At 41.2% G+C, this 22,941-nt stretch overlaps 1 protein-coding gene across 1 annotated transcript; it reads left to right on the top strand.

The window, feature by feature from the left end:
* Nucleotides 1-1,294: 1,294 nt before the first annotated feature.
* RAB32 (RAB32, member RAS oncogene family) lies at nucleotides 1,295-22,940 on the top strand. Its single transcript, XM_010399238.3, has 3 exons — nucleotides 1,295-1,749; nucleotides 18,918-19,195; nucleotides 21,356-22,940. The coding sequence occupies exons 1-3, from the start codon at nucleotides 1,521-1,523 to the stop codon at nucleotides 21,503-21,505; spliced, it is 657 nt and encodes a 218-aa protein (XP_010397540.3). The 5' UTR covers nucleotides 1,295-1,520; the 3' UTR covers nucleotides 21,506-22,940.
* The last annotated feature ends 1 nt before the right edge of the window (nucleotide 22,941 follows it).

Genomic DNA, 22,941 nt, shown 5'->3' with positions numbered 1-22,941 from the left:
ACTTCATCCTCTTGTTGCAGGCACAGACACCTGAGGTTGTAAGCTCCACTTGGAGAGTATGTTAGCAAAGATTTTTTTTTTTTTTTCCTGGCACCTGTAGTCAGCACACATGATACTACATGGTCCCAAGGTCAGGAAACTTGTTTTATTATGTTGGTTTCTGACAATGTGTCTGTTTCAGAGAGGCTGTGAATGCCCCATCCCTGGACAGGTTCTAGGCCTGGCTGGATGGGGCTTTAAGCAATCTGGTCTAGTGGAAGGCGTCCCTGCCCATGTCAGAGGGGTTGGGACTGGATGATCTCTAAGTCCCTTCCAACCCAAATCATTCTCTGATTCTATTACTGTATAGTATAATTTTTAAAACAACTCGAGAACAATAAAAAGTATTTTATTAGATCAATTTAGGATCAGGAGGGAACCAAATACAGCTGTAGGTATAATCCTGCTGATGAGGAGGCGATTTCTTCCCTGGTGACCCGAGCTTTTTCTGCAGAGCGACCATGGCTGCGTCACTGCTGCCGCCTGGGCGCGGCCCTGTTTGCCCCGGGCGGGCTGGGCACGGCGCTGCCCGCACTGCCGGCCCTGTTTGCCCCGGGCGGGCTGGGCACGGCGCTGCCCGCACTGCCGGCCCTGTTTGCCCCGGGCGGGCTGGGCACGGCGCTGCCCGCGCTGCCGGCCCTGTTTGCCCCGGGCGGGCTGGGCACGGCGCTGCCCGCGCTGCCGGCCCTGTTTGCCCCGGGCGGGCTGGGCACGGCGCTGCCCGCACGCACCCCGGGCCGCACTGCGGGGCGTGCGAGGGCGGGGAGGTGGCCGGGGCGCAGCACCCTGCGCCTACAGGTCCCCAACCTGGTTTCTAGGCATAGCGACTGGGAGCGATCACGGGCCACTGGAACCCTCCTATTGCTACGCATCCTGATAAGGTCCTCTGTCCTACGGACCCCTCTGCCATAAAACTCTCTTTGCCGGACGGTGGGGAGAGAACCCGGGTGCTTTCAGAGACTTCCCCGGGAGAAAACTTCGCTGCCGCCACCTCTAGAACGGAGCAGAGGATAGCACCTACAGGGAGCTGACACTTGCCCAGCCCAAGCCCTCTTCAGAGGCTCAACCCCCGGTACAGCGAGCCCGCTTTGCCCTGCCGCTCCCAGCCCGGCCCGCCCTAAGCAGCCACGAGGGAACTCACTCCCGCGGCGGCCCTTTCCCGTTCCCACCCGGTGTCCCAGAGCGGCGGGCGGGCCGAGTCCCTCCCCCCGCCCCTCCCGCCGCCCTCCCCCGGGCCGCTATAAGCCCGCGGAGTTTCCGTGTCCTGTGACTGGAGTCAGGTGGTGGCTGGGGTTGGTTGCTTGCCGCCTACCCTCCACCCTGCTCCGTCTTCCCCGTCCGGCGAGGGCCGGCCCTGCGGGGAGCCGGCTGGAAAAAGTTGGAGGAAAGTTGCTGGCTGGGAAAGTTTAAAAGCGGGAGAGCCGCGGCCCCGGCAGCCCGGCCTCTCCGCCGCACTCCACGGGAGGGAGGGAGAGCCGAGGATGGCCGGCGGGGAAGGGGCGGGCTGCGGCGCGCCGGAGTGCCGGGAGCACCTCTTCAAGGTGCTGGTGATCGGGGAGCTGGGCGTGGGCAAAACCAGCATTATCAAGCGCTACGTGCACCAGCTCTTCTCCCAGCACTACCGGGCCACCATCGGCGTGGATTTCGCGCTCAAAGTCATCAACTGGGACAGTAAGACCCTGGTGCGCCTGCAGCTCTGGGATATCGCAGGTACGGGTCGGGGCGGGCTGCTCCCGGCAAGGTGCGCGCCGAGGGCGCTGTGAACCCGCTGTCGGGGGCCCGGCGCACGGCCTCTGCGGAGGAAAGCGTGTTTTGGCTGTGACATCTGTCTTCTTGGTTTTCGTCTTACCCCCGTTATCAGCAACGTCTCATTCTTGCCTTTGAGGCGTAAGTAGAGGGAGTCTTGATGTGGCAATGGAGTTTTTCACTTTTTACAAGCTACGTAATCTCCCGTTAGCGGACTTGGTGGGGCTCTTGGCTTGGCCCAGGGTTTTGCAGCAGTCCTCAACCAGCTGCTCTGCTCTCACTGCTGCGTCCAGGGCTTCCGGAGTGTTCCTGCTCATACTACGCCTCCTGTCTGGGTGGTGGTGGCCTTGGTTATGGCTACTGCTGAAGCTAATTCAGGGTTACAGCCCTGTAATGCATGTAATGCCCCATGCTTTACAGGTTAAAAGTAATTCAAATAGCGAATTGTCCTCAAAGGAAGAATGCTTAAACTTTTTGTGCTTGGAGTCACCTGGTTAATTTAAAAGTAGCTTGCATCCCTGCTGCACCGATGAGGGAATGGAACTTCAGTTATGCTTAGTTCTACATTCAAATCACAAATTTGTATATTAGAAACATACTTGGAGCACATGGAAACAGAAAAGTCCTGTTCACTTGCCGAAACCATGCATTATCCCTTTCCTGTATATCATTCAACCTGTTCTTTAACATTTCTCTTTCCAAGACTCCTAGCTGTATACCTGCCGTGGTTAACTATGCTTATGCTGTGCTATTGAATGCTACAAAACAATCTTTGTTTTGCTGTGGTCTTGTAAGAAGTCTGTCCCTCAGCTCTGTAATCACCTTGGCTGGTATTGCATTTCTAGTTTTGTGTGCAACTCAGGTGTTAGCCTGCAGCTCTCCTCATCTCTCTCTATCACCCTCAGTATATCCTCAGAATATGAGAAAGTAGACTTTATTTCAAATGCTGGTGTTTAAACTTGTGCTACTGGAAGACACAAGGGAAAAAACCTGGTAGTTACTGTTTCCATGAACTATATTCTTATCAGTGGAAGCTCAGAAATGAGGAAGTGTAACATGTGGCTGCTGTAACCCTGTGACAGACCAGCTGTACATCAGCTTGTGGTCTTTTTGCTCTAAAACACTTCAAATATGATTCCTCAAACTAAAAAGCCTTCTTATTGCCATATGCTGAAATACACCATGGATCTTTCTGTTGCTGGCCTGTAGGGCAAATGAAAATATTTTCTAATAGCTGTTTTGAAGAGCAAGCAAAATGTTGGCAGGCTTTCTCTTTTGATGTGTTCCTTTTGTGAATCAGCTTTAACTTTCTGTGACTCAATTAACAGTATCAGTACAAACTGCTGCAATCCTCTGGGTATATTTTAGCGAGCCTGGGATTCCAAAGACTGAAGAGGGGAGGCTGTTGGCAGGCTGCCGTGCTTGTGTTTGACTTCTCAGCCCTTCGTTGCTCAGACTTGGGTAGGCTGTGTGCTTTGCCAAAGCAATCTGTTTCAACAGGATAGGCAGAAACTTAGCTGTAACTTGTCACAAAGTTTGGACAGAACCTATTTACAGTTTGGGAAGTTCTATCAATACATCCATACATTAATGTCAAGATCCAAAAGACAGTATTTTTCATTCTTGGTTATTGCCCTCAGTGTATTTTTGATACTGCTAGGTGAAGTCTGAGTTAAGAGCTGCTGATAAATCCCTGGAGGCTTGTGGTAAATTGATTGAAGAATTAAAATTTTTCCTGTCACTGAAATATTTTTCCTGTTTTATAAGACTTTTGTATGAAACCCCTGACTAGTCTTTTCCTAGCAGAAATGAAAAAGGAAGATACAACTGTTCTGCAGTTTGCACTCCAAACTCTTAGCCTAATCTGCTAGTTTACTGTATTCTGCTTCCAAAGGGCTGAGGGAATCTTGCCCAATGAAAAGAAAAACAAGCGGGGAAGTAATCTTGGTGATTTTTGATTGGGTTGTGTTTAGCCAGTGTGACAGCAACAATTTGGACTCTTACAGCACTTGACATTTGAGAGTTAATTAGTAAAATAAAGAGTATTTTTGTATCCATAGGGGTTATTTGATGGTCTTAAAGCTGCTGAAGTCCTCAGCCTGGGAGTGCAGCTGTTTATGTATACAATCAGGAATATTTCTAAATACCTGAGGATGTTAACAGGTTTATATTGCAGTTATTAGCTGAAGAACCAGGTTGAAGATGGCTTCTATAATCATAGACAATATTCTCTAAAGCGCTTTATTGAAGTGTAGCACAGTGCCTGAGCATGTGATAGTCATTCCTTTTTAACTCATCAGCCCAGCTGTCTTTTGGCTTTCAACAACTCGTAGATAATTTTGCCTGCTGGTGTGTGCAGACAAACGGCTTTAGATCTCTTGAAGAGATCTGAATCTTATGGTAAGTAGTGTTACATGTGACTTCCCTGCAAGCAGTATGGTGCTGGCATTCTGAATTGATTTTGATGCATTTAAAAAGGCTGTTGAATTAAAATCTAACCCTTAAGCATAGAAAGGGATGCTATTTTCACTAGATAAAAGCTTGTACGTAACAGTTCATCATAAGAAGCTTTCCTTGAAGAGCCGGGTACTGCAGTCTAAGGTTTTGTACTTAAGTCAATGATATGAACTGACTATGTAGTTCATGCATCAGCTAAAGATCATAATGCAGATAGTGTGCTGGTTTCTGATGTGATTGTAGGCAAGATGATGAATGTTGCACTGTTTATTGCAATGCAGCAGGTTACTGGATGACTTCAAATTCTTGTGCTAGCTGAGGTTGTTTTGGTTTGGGGTTTTTTTTGTGTGATTAGATAATTCTGTCAAATAGAGCATGACCGTGTTACATTGTTTATGCTTTTTCTTTTTCTGCTGAAAATGGCCCTCTTGTTGTAAGGTATAACGTAACGCAAATTCTTGCAGTGACATCAAAGGGAGGGGACGTAAAATGATGAAGAGGGAGGAAGGTTACTGTTGTGCTTAGACTTTTGTATTTCAGAGATTGTCAGGCATTTTAGTTTTTAGACACATGTTGTAACTTCTTGAATGAAGGTGATGAAAAACCTTGAGAGTAGGACTGATCAGTCACTGTCAAATTCTTGATTACAGCATAGACAAAGAAGCTGAACAGATTATATGCATGTTCATGCAGGAACTTTAGCTGCCCTTAGGCATTATTCTTGGGTTTTTTGTTTGGTTGGCTTTTGTGTTTTAATTGTTTTGGTTTTTTTTTTTTTTAATCTTGATGCATGAAGTAATGAAAAATATATCTTTCTGGATAAATTTTGAAAGTGTTAGAACCAGGTTGACCACCTTGATCAAAGGGCATAAATGATTGGCAAGGTAGGAAGGAGGTAGGAATGAATCATTGTGGTAAAGAGATGCAAAACAAAGAAATTGTAATGATAGGGAAGTGCTTTTATAGTCTATTTCAATACACTAGAGATTCCTGTTTGGCAAGTGTTGCCCCAAGACAGCACTGCACTGGCCACAGTGTGCTCAGGTGGTGTCTGTGGCATATTGGTGAAGCTGTCAGGTGATACTGAAAGAATGCTTAAAGGGTTTTCTGTATCATAGAATCCTTCAAGCTGATCTAATAAGACCAGCAACTGAGTAGTGTTAGCTGCTGCTTTTGTGCTCACATTGACTATCACTGTCACTCACATCAGCCTGTATGAACATGCAGTTTGCTGGAGGGCCAGAGTGGTAAACATCATAGATAGCTTCTCATGAAGACTGTCACTAATTGCAACTGGTAGACAAATTTGGTTTTAAAGCTTTTTCTGAGGAATTCTGAATTAACTTTGGTGTAACAGGATTCTTCTTCCAGGGTTTTAATTAGAATGTTTTTGTATAAATATTTATTAAAACTGAAGTAATGCTTTATCTGGCAGAGCATGACTGTGAAGTCGGCCAAACAGAAGAGGAATCATTGTACTTTGGTATTCTAAATATGCTCTACAGGCTTTCAAGGGTTGAATGATAAGACTTGTAGCAAGTATATTTGTTACTAAAACCTTGTGTGTCACCTTGAGAGGAACTGAACCCTAACTTGTTATAGGTATATACAAGTCCCCAAGAGGATGGAGAAATCACATAAAATATTTTGGTTAAATACTAAGTTGAGGAAGAGCTGGAATAACCTGTCTTTTATATGAAGATAAATGAGTGTTAAGATATGTGAGTTGATGTTAAGAGCAAGTTAACTTTCTAAATAACTTTTAGGCTTATCTATAGGAAGCCATGAGAAATGGGACAGAGTACAGGAAACCATGGATATGGTTGACTTTCAAAGGCATTCAGGCTGTTATAGTATGTGAGATAGTTTACTTCCGTGTGAAAACTCTAGTTTCAAGCAGCTCTGTATACCAGTTAGTCTGCACTTGTGCCATTGGCATGTCATAAAGGCTGCCAAGTTGCTTCTATGTACTGGGGCATTAGCTTGTTTCTTGAATTATGGACTGATTTTATTTATTTTTAAATAAGGTCTAAAGCAAGTATTAAGTGATGTTAATACATCCCTGAAAGTCTATAGGGAAACAACCAGAAAACTTCTTCTGTTCCCTATCCATACCTGGCTCTGTGCCAGAGGCATGGATGCTTCAGTTGCTTTGCAGAGAAGTCTCTCCTAAGTATGAAGAATTCAGAGGCAGCAGTCTCTAAAAGTAGTCAACGTATTCTTGTAACAACTTGTCCTTAGCCACAATGCATATTGAAGGCATTAAAATGGCAGCCCTAGCAAAGAAACGATGAAAAAATTGCTTAGCTGTGTGCCTGGTACAAGTGAGCATAAGGTGGAGGCAAGACAATCCAGGATAAGTTGCCCCCAAATGCGGGTATTTTTTTCTCAGCGCTATAAATACTCTTAATGAGTGAAGAATGTGCACATAAACAACTGCATCAGAAATGGATGCAGAACTTGGAGCTCAGAGCTTTTTCAGACACTGGTAAGTTTTTTTTGTTTTATATGGTGATGGAGGTTCCAAGAGCAGCTGCCTTCCTATGGAGGTAGGAATGCTATCATTTTGCTTACAGCTGAGGCAGGTCAGAAAACTCCCAGTCAGGGTTGGAGAACCTTCTATGTGATTATGTCTACACAGCCATGGAAATATGAAAGACTTGACTTAATTTCTGACTGCGTTCTGCTCACATGTTTAAATATAAATCTCATGAGAGAATTTACTTAAGGATTGTGCTTACTGAAAACATACAAGACTAGCAGATAAAGTTTGGGGAGGGGAAGTAGAAGGCTAGCTCATGTGGAAAGATTTTGAACACAGAAGCAGTAGAGGCAAGAAACAGAACTGAAGGTATACTTTGTTTCCTTCTAGAAACCACCCCTCTGTGGGAAATCTTGTGTGGGTGTCCTTTCTTATTACTCTTGTGGAATAGCTGGATTAAGGTTATGAGCTTTCAGTTCAGAATGACTTGCTGTGCTTGGAGCTCTACAGCTAAATATCCAAATGAGTGCTGAATGTGTTAAACTTGGGGTTTTGGTGTTTTTCCAGCTTTCAGAAATCTGAGGTACCAAAGCATTCATAATGGCAAAGGTTCTTTTGCTTATCTTATGTACCCACTCAAAGTACTGTATATGTTATCTTGGACTAAACCTATCATCATTGTGCTGATAGAGTTCCTTAGGCGTATGGGAAATGCTACTGGCTTGATGTTGGTGTTGTAAGGTAGTTTAGTGTGGTAATTTTGATTATGCAAGGCTGGACTGTTCAGTAAAGTGGGAAAATTGAGACATATGTTCTTTGAATGTCTTGGAAATAAGCTTAGAATTTACCCGTAGGCCTTTCAAGGTGTTCTATGAGAAGTGGGGTTAAATATGTGATCCTAAAAGACCACCCGATTTAGTACAGGCTTAAAAGAAAGTTCAGTGTATTTATCTTACAGGTGCTTTTAATTTCTACAATGGAAATGCACTTAGTGCTTGAGCTTCTATTCACTGTGGAATAGATGGTGCTTCAGCCTTATTTTCAAACAGATGTCACATAGCAGTTGCTTGGGAGTTTTATGCTTCCTACAAGATCACAATAAAAATGCTTTCCTAGTACTCTGATACAGAGAATAAGGGATGACTGGATGGATATACATCAAGTGGACAGGGGAAATCTACCTTAAAGGCAAACAATACCCAAATTCTTATGTGCAATACAGTGGACAGGGGGGAATATAATATATAGTGCTCAGTGTAGCTAAGTTTTGGAATAGTTTATGAAACAAACTAGAAAGCTTTGCAGAAATAATAATCTTACATGGATCACCCACTTTTCTGAAGGCAAGTATTAATTAAATTTTTGCCCTTCATGTAATACTTACTCAAGTAGTCAGAAATTAAGCTGGTTTGACAAGTCAAGCACATTGCCCTTCTGAGACAAACTGGCACAGACAATATTGAATATACACTTTCCTCTTATTGTATGGCATTTACATGAATGTAAATCAAGCTTTTTCAACTCTCCTTGCATCTTCAGAATCTGCAGCTTCAGAATCTTGAGGCTTAACCTTATTTACATCTCCACTTTGCCTCTTAACCAGTTTGGTTTTCTTTACATGTGCATTAGGACAGGGTGTTACCAAAGTGCATATCCACAAGTGCAATTTGAGTTGGCAAGTGCTATAAAGGGGCAAGTCTCAATTTATGACATAAAGGAAAGAAAATAATCTTAGCTTCCTGGTTCCAGAAAAGACATTAGCATGCTGTAAAAAAAGATTCTTCCCCTCAGTAGTGCCTGAGACCACTGGATTCAGTCTCACAGCTGTCAGAGATACCTTCCATGAATTCCAGTGGTAACCATTGCTTTGCTTTTGTAGTCTGCTGTGAATGGTTCCTTCCAAGTACTTGCTTCAGAGGTTCAGAAGTGTGATATGACATGTTAGAAAAGTGATTTGCAGGAAGGGGATGTCTGTTTATATTTTTGTATGAAAATACAGGAATACCTCTTGTGAAATTCCTGCAGGTGTTAAAGCTAGCATGACCAGGAGTGACAACAAAGCACAGCATGCTTCTCAAACTACTGTGGAACAATGTTCAATATCCAAAGATCTCTTCTGGCTATGGAGACACAAGAAGAGGATAAATGGAGTGAGAGTATGCTTTGAAAAATGGTGGGATTTCAGGGCTTTATAGAGCTTGCTTAGAAAGAAATGTCTTAACTGTCTGGAGAAGGCTAGCAAACTGTCAGTAGCCATGGCTTCTACATTAGCAGGTAATGAAAATAAATATTCCTTATTGTATGGATTTCAACAGCTTTTCAAGTAAGAGATTGAGAATTAGCCTCTGAATGTCACTGCAAACAGCTTATGGGAGCTTGTTCTTTAAATGCTCCCAGTCTAGAGCGCTGGGCAGAGCAAAGTGGCAGCTTTTTGATACAAAATTCCAATCACACACAATATGCCATGACACATTGACCATTTTAGAGATTAACATTTTTTCAGTCTTGTGATAAAGTTGTTCTGGAGACAAACTGACTTTAGAATTGTTCTCCCATGTGCTGTGAAATGCTGTAGTGCTGTGCAGCATCACTGTGAAGGACACAGTGCAGCTCTGGCCACATGGCACTGCACCAAAGGGTATGGATCAGAGGGTGTCAGGTGTGAAATAGCTTAACTCTGGCAGATTACTTGTGTGGGTAAGTCTTGTTAAAGCAAGGTAGGAAGTACCAATTCATGCTGTTGCTGGCACTAATTGGACTATGTCAGCTTTTTTAAATACTAATGCAGGAGAATTGTTCCATACATGCTGCATTTGACAGCTAGTTAGAAATTGTTTAGCTTGATTGCACTGTGATTTTTCTGGGGATTGAAATCTGATGCTTAAACAGGGACTTTCTGTCTCACTTGCTGTTTAGCAAAGATGCAAAAAAAATAGGTGGTTTCTTATACAAACATGACTGTCATACTGCTGCATAAAATACAGATGATGTTGGACAAAACCCAGTGAACTCTTAAGTGCAGGGTATTGCCTCTAAACTTCTTAAAGACAGAACAGTAAGCTGGTAAAGTCAGTTCGGACAATTAAATAATTAGATTAGCCCAAGACTACAGGCAACAATGAAACGTTTCAGTCTTCATGTAAAATTCCCAGTGAGAGCTTTGCAGTTTGAGAGAAAATTTTCTATCTTTGAGAGAATGACATGCCTTTTCTACTAGGTTGATAAATCATAGTTCCTGGCAGAAATCAGGTGTCTAACTTCTGAGCACTTGCCATTTCAGTGCTCTTGCTGTTTCCCTGGTAGTGAACAGGACTGTCCTGTGTTAAAGTATAATGATAGTAAACAGTGAATGGAAAGACTAGTCATGATTTTGAAATTTCATGTAGTTAACAAATTGTTAGGTTAGAAACTGGCTATGTTGTGCAATGGAACTATAAAGCAAACTGCTTCCTACCTTTTCAGAATGAAATAGTGACTTCTATGAACATGTGGAAATACTTTGTGATATATAAATAATCAAAATACTGCTGCACTTACTGATAATGTTCAGTAACTTTTCAATGACTACAGAGTGTCTCATACATACTGTGTATGTACAGTATATTGTCAGTGTCATGCATCTGGCACTGCATCGTTCAACAGAACTGCTTCAGCTGCACTCTGCAACTTTCTAATATAGACATAACCAGAGGATCAAAGGTTGTCTTTTACAATAAATTGTGAGTCAGTCAAACAGGGATTAATTGGCTTTTGCCCTGAAGAGTGCTCTGAAGCATTTGGGAAAGGGTCAGCGTTGGGAAGAGATCCATCCAGTGGTTGGTTAACTTACCCATGCCAGCCTTAGTAAGAAAGGACACTAGCAGTTGTAATTGTCTGAGGCTTTTGTCTGTTAGAAACTGTAAGTACTGGAGTCAGTGAAGCTAGTTCAAGTATCTGTCTCATACAGGAAGACACAATATTCTAGTAATTCTCACTTCTTAACCTCTGTGTTTGTCACCAGAACCACAAATACCACTTTTTCAGAGTGGTGGAAAGTAAAAGCCAAGCTAGATGTACCGTAACACACACAGGTTTCTAACATCTAATAGAGCTGCTAATATCATAGGATCGCAGAATGGCTTGGGCTGGAAGGAACTGTAAAGATCATCCAGTTCCAACCCTGCTGCCATGGAAGTAGACCATAAGTTGCTCAGAGCCCCATCCAACCTGGCCTTTGAACATTTCCAGGGATGGGGCATCCGCAGCTTCTCTGGGCAACCTGTTCTGGTTCCCTACCACCCTCACAGTGAAGAATTTCTTCCTACTATCTTATCTAAACCTACTCTCAGTCTAAAACCATTTCCCCTTGTCCTGTCAGTACATGCTCTTGTAAATAGTCCCTCTCCATCTTTCCTGTAGGTCTCCCTCTAGGTACTGGAAGGCTTCAGGTCACCCTGAAGCTTTCTCTTCTCCAGGCTGAATAATCCCAACTTTCTCAGCCTGTCTTCAGAGGAGAGGTGGTCCAGCCCTCTGATCATCTATCTTCATGGCCCTCCTCTGGACTTGCTCCAACATGTCCTTCTTCTGTTGGGGGTCCCGGATGCTGCAGTCCAGGTGGGCTCTCACAAGGGCAGAGCAGAAGGGCAGAATCGCCTCCCTCACTCTGCTGGCCATGCTGCTTTGGATGCAGCCCAGGATACAGGTGATTTTTCTGGGTTGTGAGTGCATATTGCTGGGTGATGTCCAGCCTCTCATCCACCACCACCCAAGTCCTTCTTGGCCCAGCTGCTCTCAGTCTGTTCATCCCTTAGCCTGTGTTGGGACTCCAACCCAGTTGCAGCACCTTGCACCTGGTCTTGTTAAACCTCATGAGATTCCCGTGGGACCACTTCTCAAGTTTGTCCAGGTCCCTCTGGATGGCATTTCATCCTTCAGATGTGGCAGCTGCACTACTTGGCTTGGTGTCGTCTGCAAATGTGTCTATGTCATTAAATAGTTCAACACCTCCATGTTTTTAACATGTGGCAGCTTTTCACTTACAGCTTAAATGGATAAGACTGAGGAATGGGGAGTCATCTGGTATTAACAATTTTGGAATCTGTCTACTCTCAATCTATGGCTGCTATCCATGGGAAAAAGCAGGTAGATGCACTTGAACGTGAGCTGTAATATTGATAGTGGTTTGGTTAACCTACTTCTTGCAGAAGAACAGATCCAATCTAATTAGGTAAGACAGTTCTGGGACAAGATGTGCTGGTTTGGGGAGATGGGGGATAGCTGTCAGCAGTGGTAACTTGCCAGTAACATGTTTATATATCTTTAAAAAGGAACTTCGGTCAATTCACACATGACCCTGGTAATACTAAAATGTACATTAGATGTCTGGAGAACTGGGAGATTCATCCTCAGGGCAGTTCTGGATATTTACTGTATTGTGCCAAACATCCAGCTGGCATTCAAAGTGTGGTCTTTTCCTGCCTGTGGCCCTTGAAGGGCCTAGGTGAGTTTTGAAAGTGATGGTAGTTCTAACTCAATTAGAGGATTGAACTATGTTCCCAGCCATTTTGGATGGTGCTTTAGCTTAAATCTATCCCACAGAATGACATTAACTTTACTGAGAGGTGGAATTGTAAATATGGAATTGTCACTCAGGTGTTCCTGGAAAAAAAAGAGCTTTCACTTATTGTTCAATTGGTCTTTTTTACCATCTACATTGAATAAAAGCACAAATGTCATATGGTCCTGGAAATTGATTGAATCAATTTAGTTTTGAAGCTTGGCACTGAAGTTTAAGTGCTGGAACTGTGCTTGTACGCTGATCAATAAAGTCAGAGTAGTTGATAGCAAGAACCTAAGAGCCATGGTGTTGGCAGTCAGAGTTAGTCTCACTGTTCTTGAGTTTTGGTGTGAGTGACTATTAGTGGTCATGGTAAATAGTTGGGCTGAGAACCCTTCTCACAATGCAAGGAGATTTTTCAAGTATTTCCAGACTAAAAAATGGTTTATTACAGTTGGTCACTATAGCTTAACTAAGCCTTCTGTGATGCCTGTGATCACTGCAGTGTATAGTAACTGTTGATAGAAAAGCAGAATGAATGAAATGCACTGGTAGGAAGCTACTTCTACGCATTTTGAGCTAACTGAATTTGGTTCACTAGATCTGTTGATCATTTTCTTTACTACTGAAGTTGTTGCTGGAGAGTTTTTTGGGTTGGTTTTACAAATAAAACTTTTCCTGTGTGGCTTATTCCATCTGTTGAACTTAAACTGCCTCTTCAACTATTTGAATTTTCATCTTCAGTGTTCTGTAGGACAAAATTGGTGAGAGACCCTTGAATCTATTCATAAACTGAGGACTTTTTGATATTTGCTAGACTTTTGGCAACTCTATTTGGTCCAGAAAAAAACCTGCAAAGTTTCATTTCAATGGTCTTCCAGTTAGCAGCAAACAACTTGGGAGTAAAGCTCTTCAGCTAGTTGTACACTGACTTTTGGGTGACTGCAGTCTAGACTATACAGCTATAGTTTAAGGTTTTTTGATGTGGAACTGCCAAAGTTGTTAAAATCATATTTTGAGCTCTGGCTACCCATTAAGCTGATTAGCCTGTTAAAGATGGCTTGAACTAATATTACTTTAATGGAAGAAACTACTTGCTCACTTTTGCAGTTGTCAGACTTTTATAACCTTGGTCATCTATCTCTTCCTCATTAATGACACAGCTTCTGGAGGATTTCAGAACTGTTAATCTCATCTGAAAGAGAAACTTTGAAGAGCTTTGTCCAGTTGTCAATCAGCATTCCTGATGAGATATTAAGGTTTTAAATGCAACTAACGCAAATCTCTTTTGAGTTGTGTGGCTTCAGGTAAGGTAAAGCTTTGGTTTTTACAAGATAGGGGAACTCTTGCTATACTGTTGGTATTGACAGGGGTAAGCCAACATTTACCTCCATAGCAAAAAAGAATAGCTGGAGGAACTTCTTCTAGATGGGCCCTTTTACTCTCTTTGAGTAAGTTCTTGTTAGTTGATATAAACTGCATATTAACTTGTGAATAGCGTAAGTAGTCTTACTTAGAGTAAGTAGTCAGGAGAAGGAAGCCTAACAAACTCATTATTGTGCATTATCCAGTGGTCATTTGTACATTTTCTAACCCCAATTCCCATCATGTAGGAAGAGCTAAGAGTTGAAATAATGAGAGTGAAATAACAGGAATGTAGGGTATCTTTCACTGAATGCACACAAGAACTGCTACAATAAGTCACACTGCTGGGATAAACAGGACACTGGTGGTTTTCCCTTACACTGGGAAAGACTGCTGTAGAAACTCTTTCAAATGTACTTCAAGGCAAGGTTACAATGATAACTTATCTTTTGCAGTAAAGGACAAATACAAAGCTTCTAATGTCAAACCTGGCTATAATTTTTCGTGTAGATTTAAATTTGCAATTCACCCCCATTACAATGTAAACTGGGGAGTGAGAATAGCTCCCAAGTTCTGATCTAGCTTTAAACTCAACTTCATTCCTGTAGGGTGCTGTTGTAGGGAACTGCATTACTTCCTGATGAATGTCATTGTGCAAATACTTCACTTAAGGTTGTTGCAATTACTGGAAAATATGGTAGCAATATGTGCTGAGTCATTTCAGTGTGAAGACTTTGTGGTTAGAGAATGCAGAACTTGCATTGTATGAAGTCACTTCCATACCCCCAAATTAAACTTCTGCTCCCTGTGAGTGTCCTGTATCTTAGCTCCTCATTTATACCTGAGCTACTAAAACAAAAAATATACTTTTGTGGTACCGTCAGGTTTAGGCCTAGTCACTGGACCTACCAGAATGATTAAACTTGTCATGTCCTTTCTATTGCTGTACTAAGCAGTTAGTTATCTTCCTGCTCTCTTCCTAAGATTATACACACTGGGGATTTAAAGTCTAGTTTAATCTGATCACTTTTAGCCTTTTTCTCCTCTGGGGGTATGATCCACTTCCTGTACTGCTCAACACTATTGTCACACGTGGAGAAATGACTATAGCAAATATCCTGCTGGACAGAGGAAGGGGCATGACAAATCTCTGAACTGTGCATGGCAAAAGTTGAGACATTTAGTTTTAAGAACAAAGAGAATGATGTTCAGCCTTGAATTTGGAGGAGTAGTGTTTTCTAGTTTAATTTTTCTGTATGAGGGTTTTGGGGGGTGTTTTTGTAAGCAGAAAAGTGCTTGCAAAAGCTCTGCCTGAAAGTCCTGTTAAATTTTCAAAAGGCTGTCTAGAATGCTCTGCATCCCCCTACAAGAAGCTCAGCATGTGCTGTGTCAGTAATGACAGGATTGTACAGAAAATCCACTCAGTTGAAACTGAATTCTTTTCCTGCCTCATGTTGTATATGTTTCACCAAACAAAATTCTTACCTTTTGGGCGGGCCATGTTTTACTGTTCTGTCTCTGTATGAAATCCAGTATATCCGTCTTCATTAGGCCTCCAGACAGTTGTAATATTCAGGCCAGGTTTATTGTTAGTGGAGGTGAATTCTGGAGGTGAAAATAGCTCTGTAATAACCTGGTTTGAGGTTGGGGTTACTCTAGAAAAGGGCAGCAGTCATATTGGGCTGTAAAGGCATTAATTTCTAAGAATACAATGATGTTGAGCTTGTGTGGCTTCAAGGGTAAGAGATATCAAATCTTCCTAATATAAAGCTTAAATCTAGTAAGTAAAGATAGAAGCTTTTGTACTGATAGGCACATTAGTTTTCTACTTTCACCCAAATTAAAACTGTGGAAGAATATGTATTAATGTTTTTCTAAATCTAAAACTCATACTACAAGAGAAAGATTTGACTTCTATCAATAAAGCTTGCTGGAAATAAGATTTAAATGATTGTTGTGGACAGCCAAAGCCCATGGTTTATACTGTGGCTGCTATAGAGTACCAAGTAACATACAGTTCCATGCTGACTTCCATTCCTGCCAGAGCTGCTGTCTTCTTACACTGTGAGAAGCCACTGTACAAGGCTAACCCTGGCATCTGCATTATTCCAGAACTCCTGAATCTTCGTGTTAGCAGCACAACCCCATTTACAGTGGCTTCTCCTGGTCAGGCCATGAAGGGATTCAGCTGGTCTGAACCAGTTTTGCTGCAGAACTACAGTTGTTGCCTTTCTGGCACAGCCTATCTGGCAGATGGTTGTATGGTGTTAAAACTTCACACAGGCTGGAAGATACTGGGCATGAGAAGTCACCAGTGTCAAGGAATCGCCTGCCAGGCCACCTTGGCTATAACCAGTGCAGCTCTCCAGCTTATTGTGTGTAAAGATGTTGGGCCAGGTGGGTGAGTGCTATGGTAAAATGATGGACTTCTCTTGGAAATGGAATGGGAAGACTTATCTGAGTGATGATCAGAGTTTCTGGCCAAGGCTAGGTCCCTTGGTATTTCTTTAAGAAAAGCCATTTGGTGGTGTTTCAACTCCTCAAGTTTGGTTCTGAGCTATGCTTTGTAACTTTTTTTGGAAGCTATATGTAATGCTGTACTAATTTCACCTTTTTGTACACCTTAAATGTACTGTTGTGCATTTTTCAGGAATGGTTATTGCTATAGGAGGCTCATATGGCCACTTTGCCAACTGTTTTTTGCTTTAAAGCTTTTTTGGATGGGAGAGCAATAGGCAGGAAGGGATTCAATCAATGGTAATGCCCTTCACTGTGCTAAGTGAATGCAGCCATGTTTACCTACAGTGTGCACTGCTGTCTGAGAAATGATAACTGCCTGATAACTTTTTCTGCAATTCCTAAATAACTGAGCTTTCATATGTAGCGATCATGCTGTGTCTACTCCTTCTAGTAACAGTCTAGCAACCCTTCCTACAACTAATCAATACAACTTAATTTTCTTATGTAGATGTTCATCGAGTGTTTGGAAAAACAGCCTTAAGTAAAGCCTGGAAACCTCCCAGCTCTCCAGCAATGAACAGGGAGGACCTGATGGGACTGTTTCCTTTGCTGCTTCAGATTCATGTTCAGTCTCATGTAAATAATAGTGAATGGTGTTCAATTCTGGACCATTTCAGGGCTCAATTGAAGAGCTCTTTCTGTAGAAGACTGAGGCTGGTACAGGGTATTTTAGACCTTGAGATTACACTGTTTGTGTTGTGGGGCTGTCCTGTGGTGTGAAGGGATATCTGCCTGAACTGGACGCTGGAGTCAGTGCTTCAGCACAGTCCAAGATGTTCCTGTGTGGCAGGAATTGGTGGTGATACTGACAATTAAACAAATCGGGAAGCTGAGAAGGATCCTCTCAAAACTTGTGTGGTGCCCTATGCAGTGACTGGCTTAACATGACTGAATTTGACAGTGTGGAACTCCATCAGAAAAAAAAAAACCAACCTCCCAAAATCAAAATCCCTGCATTCTAAGGGTAAAGCTTCTTCAAATATGACATCATTGACCTGCAGAAGTAGTGAAAGCCTTCTGATCTAACTCTTTCCTAATGGCACTTGATTTGTGGAAACAGTGGCCAATGGTACAATTTGTAGTAAGGCTATACTAAAAACTGCTTTTATGCATGAGAGTCCAGGCAAAGGAGATGGTGTGAGTTACTTGTGTATTGTTTAGGAGAATTGTATTAGCAATTTTCAGATGCAGAGTCACAGAGATGCAGGCTTGGTGCCTGACTTCTTGCATGGCCTTAGAAGTCCATGGCATTAATGCTGCTTCAAAACTTGAGCTTTGAGTATGGAGATAAGACCTTTCTTCTTGGATCCTGCTTGTTCTTACACAAGATAATCGGCCAGTAGTGACAAAAATAATGTGTAATTTCCATTCTGAAGAGTATGCTGGATAGTGATGCTGTTTTCTGCAGCATTATAGTTTAAAGTGAATGGACAGAAATAAAGTCAGCTTCTTTATAGTTCTCTGGAACTTTACTGTGGCTGCTGCTGTTTTCAGGCAATTCTAACAGCTGCTTAGGCAACCTTTTCAGAAAGTGTCTGTAGGGAATGAGCTAATTGTACTGTGAAGTACTGACATGAAAATGAGGCAATTGAGCTAGAAATGCACACTGCTGAACGGGATCTCTTGTCAACTTCCTTCATCTACTGAATTTCTGTCTCTTTTAGAAGATAACACACACAGTTCTCCTTGTATCTGTTTGTCCTTGCTAATCAAAGGTGGACTTGAATGTTTATAAACAGAGGACAACTAGGTTTCCAAATACAGCTCTTTTTATATTCTAAAACCTCATATGCACTAAAGGATAAAAGCCCAAGTGATGATACACTGTAAAACTAAATGATAGAGTGCAGGGACTGCTTTTCCCAATGAAGACTTGCAAACAAAGCAGGAAGTTATTTTAGTAGCCCAGACTTCCTAAACAATGTGCTAAGACTTGATACTGCTATGCATACTCAAATGTAAACACATCATGATGGTCTGACCAACGAAGAATAACTGAACTGACACACTCTAATTTTACATTTCGAGTATTATGGCTGCAGTAGTTGTACTTAATAAGAAAAGGCTTTTTTAGTTTCCTTTGCTTATGGGCAATTGATTTTTTTTTTTTTCTGGATTTTTGTTGTGAATAACTGTACTTTAACTATTCTTGTTTTAAATCTTGGGATTGCTGTAGAACTTCTATAGTTGAAAATTAATCCGGAGAAAATCTTTGACTTCAAAAATGAAGTCAGAGATAACAGGTTTAGCCAGAACTGTTAAGCTATAGCAGCTCCTTTTGAACTTTTCCCTAAGGAAAAATGTATAATATAGGTGACTTCTTCAGAAGATGCTTTGAAGGCTGTTAGCCTTGAAGCTTGCAAAAGCCCTTGTTGCTCACCATTCAGCGAAAGGCTGAGTTTGCTTAAGTCTTTAGCTGAAGTAACTAGATTTAGATATAAGCCTTAATATTCTTTGATGAAATAATGATTTGTGCATAGCTGCACTGGTAGTGTTTTTAGGCATTACTTCTACTCAATAAATAAGTTTAAGAAAAATTCCAGGTGGTAGTTGGGATTGCAAACTACTTCTAGCATGTAACTTGTCTTGTATAATATACATGATAGCTATTACAATGAATTTACATGAGATAAAGGAGGCAATGTTATATGAACTAGGTGACTAGACCCAAATGCCAAACTTTTATGAATTAAGCTGGTACAGTAGTCTATTTACATTGAATACAGTTCATGCTTCAATATAAGTATACTCTGTGACTGTCCTCTCTTTCAGGCCAGGAGCGCTTTGGAAATATGACCAGAGTATACTACAAAGAGGCAGTTGGTGCTTTTGTGGTCTTTGATGTCACAAGAGGCTCCACTTTTGAGGCTGTTTCAAAATGGAAGCATGATTTGGACAGTAAAGTACTACTTCCCAATGGCAGCCCCATCCCTGCTGTTCTACTTGCAAACAAGTGTGACCAGAAGAAAGATGGCAGCCAGAATGCCTCTCAAATGGACCAGTTCTGCAGAGAAGGTGGCTTTGTTGGATGGTTTGAAACATCTGCCAAGGTGAGCATAATAGAAAAATATTTTTAGTCTTTTGAGTATTGGCATAAGAAGAGATGAATACAATCGTGTAGGAAATAAAGTTACCAAGTATAGGAAGTGACAGTCAAATATCCAGTGTTCAGCAAATGAAGTGATGTGCAGGCTAGCTTCACTCCTGAGGAAGATGAGGCATATTTGGTTTAGATTAAAACTTATCTTAAATTCAGAGTACCTTGAAACTATCTGGAAACTTTGATTATCTGAGTTTGATAAGTTTTTTCATTTTGCATGCATGAGGATCCATCATTCTTTAGATGTTAATACTACTAAATGCTGATCAAGCTATCCAGAAGATACAGGTAATCTTTAGGTGCAGGTTTTTAAATGCACTTTCTGCCTTCACTGTTGTATGTAGAAATGGCAGGATTTGAAGCAAATGAGCTATTTGCTTACTCATTACTACGTACCCGTGGTGTTGCTAAAGCACTTTTCTATTTTCAGGCAATGTCAAGACTCAAGCAGAGAAAAACAAATTGTTCTGAATAGTAATTTAAGTTAAGAAAGACATCTAGTTTATTCAGTTAATGTTGAGTAATTTCATTTATTGTATAGTTTTAGTATACAGACTTTTTGTCAATGCACAGATTAAACTGGCAGCATCTTAGTTGGAAGTGAAATCCAGTATTTCCTTAAAGCTCAACTGATTCTTAAAACGAAGGACTCCTCTAGATGAGGACACTGTGGCTGACAGACCAGATTACTGGTCTGGCTGATAAATCCTTCATAAAGTAAGATAAGCCTCAAGGTCCCACTTTTCCCTTGGCTTGCCTACTTCCTTTAAGTGCTGCTGCTGAAGTGTTACACAATGATGTTTAGACAACTCTTAAAAAGCAAAGAGTCTGGAAGAAGAACATAAGAAATAAAGTAACAAGTTGATCTTTGATTCCTTTAAGAGAAGGATACACAGTGAAAGGAATTAGTTAAATTAGCTAACAATTTATTTGCATTTGAAAAAATATTTCCAAACTCACCCATCTGTTGCTAAAAACTATTTCTAAGGCTCTTTATACTTAAAAAGAATACCAAGATTCTGCTTTGGTATAATCTTCCTGGGAGCTTTACCTGCCTGTAACACTGCCATATATAAAGTGTATTATGGCTTAAAAATAAATGAAAGTAACATTAGAACAAAATCTAATGTGAAATTCTAGTGACAACTTGCATTTTAGGTGGCATTTAAGATAGGACAAGGTATGAACAAGGTTCTTGGTGTAGAGAAAAATCCAGACAATAACAGTTATAGCTTAGATATTGACTTGTTTAGGACTCTGAAGAATTGTAGCTAAAATAGCAAAATTTTAGGACAGCTTGCTTGTTTTCTAAGCATACCAAAACAGTTCATGGTTTTAACTCCTGCCCACTTAAATATCCTATTAATCTGCTTTTGCCTTTCTATTGGAACTGATAAGTGGATCCTAAGACTAGTCATCAATAATACACTGGGCTGGTATTTCCTTTGGAACCAAAGATGAGCAATTCCAAGCATGGCAGCCCTGTGCTAACAGATGGCCCAGCCGTGTCAAACCTGTGGCTGGAGACTCCTTAGCACTAGGCCAGCTTGGACCCTCAGAAACTGGGATGTTCTGACAAGTACATCTCTTAAGTATCCTGCACACATGCATTCTTTAGAGTGTATGTGAATGTACTTTTCAAAGTATGCACAAGAATATGTAGAGTGGCTAGATGAGGGACTTGGAAATAGTTGTGATTTTGAGGCTCATGGAAAAGATCCTTTTACATACATAAGTGCATCCAAACTCTATCAGAAACAGAAAAAAGCTCCAAAAGGTAGGACAATACTACAGATGGTGTAATTGCCTAGGATCTTGCCTGAGACAGAAATGCACTTTGGCATTTGTGAGTCTTCCAAATGCAGGTGACACTCATTCCCCTGACTGCCTACTAGATTAGAGTCAATATTCAGTTTGTAATATGGGTGAATAATTGTCTCAAACCTTTCTGCTAACTTCTTTCAAGAAAAAAAAAGTGTGAGCTATGACTTCTTGCACCTAAACTGTTTGTGTCCTGACGATGAGACTTTTTCTTTTTGGACAGCTTTTTAATAGGAATATGTGACTGTTTCAAAAGAATCACTGACTTCTTGCCTTTCAACATTTTTAGGACAACATCAACATAGATGAAGCTGCTCGATTCTTGGTGGAAAACATCCTTGCCAATTACAAAACCTTTCCTAATGAAGAGAATGATGTGGGGAAACCAAAACTGGACCTAGACCCATTGAAAGCAGAGAGTAAATCACAGTGCTGCTAATGCTACCACCGTTCAGTAGATGTGATGGGATGAGCAGCAAGACTTTGCCTTAAATCAAAATGCTGCTATGGTGCTGTGTTGTGACAATCCATATGGGGTGTCTGGTACTATCTGAATTGGTGACTCATTTGGTTGTTTACATATTCTTGTTTATCATGAAACTGAGTATCTTGTGAGTTATCATTCCACTTGCTTGAGTGTCTGCATCTAAGTCTGATTAGTGTCTTCTTACTTGAGAACATAAGGTAGTGTTTACACTCCTAAAAAGGAACAAAGACAACATTCAGTGTCTAGTTTGCTTCTAGGGCGTATGCTACATTCCAAATAGGACTCACTTTTAGCTGAATAGAGTCTTGCACCTTTAAAGTAAATGTTTCCTTTGTCACCATTTATGTCCCACTTGAGCCTTCTCACTGGCACAATTGTCCCTATTTATTATCCCCCCCCATGAGGATCTGTCTCATTGCTAGTTCTCCTGGATCTAGACATCCCAGAAATCTTGAAGGGGCCAATGACAGATGGGAGGTATCTTTTGTAGTGCGATCACTAAGACTGAGTGGAGTAGATGGCTCTTACCACTGAGTAAAAACAAGATGGTTAAATTATTGTGTTTAACAAGGGAAAGACATGGTTATAGAGATACTAACAAAAATGCAACTCCAGCAATTTAAAGCTGAATATTTTCAGCTAATACTTTACATATGAAACACATTCATGAATACAGTTGTACTGCTGGCACATAGTTATGGTAACCTCACTCCTATGCACATCCAGAAATAAACATCCACTAACTTTTTCATGCATTAACACTGAAAACTTTACCAAGAGTACAAAAAGTAAGTATCTTACTGTCCTGTGATGATGGACTTGCTTCTTTTTTCTTCTGTCTAGAGATGGTTCTGAATACCATGAGCAAGGAGAGAGGTCTTGAGGGAAATAGCTTAATTGGTTCATGCTAGTCTGTCAACCTTTCTGCCCCAAGCTCTGTCTTTGTCAGTTTTAGAATAGTGCTGTACTCTTTTTGACTGCTTTGAACTGATGAACTGGCTTACCAGTTTGTAAGTGTATATTGAGATGCCTATGTTTCTTTGTTATAAAACATGTCTTTTTGGCAGCAAATGAACTTCAAAAGGATTAGAGAGATTTCATGGGTCCTGAATGCATTCTGGAACTCAGCTCTGCTTGGCTCAAAGGCTTTGAAGTTCTTCTTTATTTTAAGGGTTTCTTCTGTCCTGGTACCTCATTGCTACTGACTTCAGAAGTCTCAGAAGTCTTATCTTGCTGGGTTTGATGGTGCTGATGTTTAAGTAAACGTCAGAATTAGGTATATGCAGGATTTGATATACTTTAATCGATATTGAGATTTCTTAGCCTTTCTTTTTTCTAAAGAGTAACATACTTTTTAAGAGTTAAATAAATATATTTGGGCATCTTAC

The sequence above is a fragment of the Corvus cornix genome, chromosome 3 (assembly GCF_000738735.6).
Source record: "Corvus cornix cornix isolate S_Up_H32 chromosome 3, ASM73873v5, whole genome shotgun sequence".
Lineage (NCBI taxonomy): Eukaryota > Metazoa > Chordata > Aves > Passeriformes > Corvidae > Corvus > Corvus cornix.
The sequence above is the reverse complement of the archived record's forward strand: the minus strand, read 5'-3'. Positions and strand labels throughout refer to the sequence as shown.

Bases quoted from the DNA above. Each gene is read 5' to 3' on its own strand.
- RAB32 (XM_010399238.3), top strand. From the start codon at position 1,521: ATGGCCGGCGGGGAAGGGGCGGGCTGCGGCGCGCCGGAGTGCCGGGAG. The intron at 1,750-18,917 runs GTACGGGTCGGG...CCTCTCTTTCAG, and splicing joins GCAGCTCTGGGATATCGCAG to GCCAGGAGCGCTTTGGAAAT. The intron at 19,196-21,355 runs GTGAGCATAATA...CAACATTTTTAG, and splicing joins GGTTTGAAACATCTGCCAAG to GACAACATCAACATAGATGA.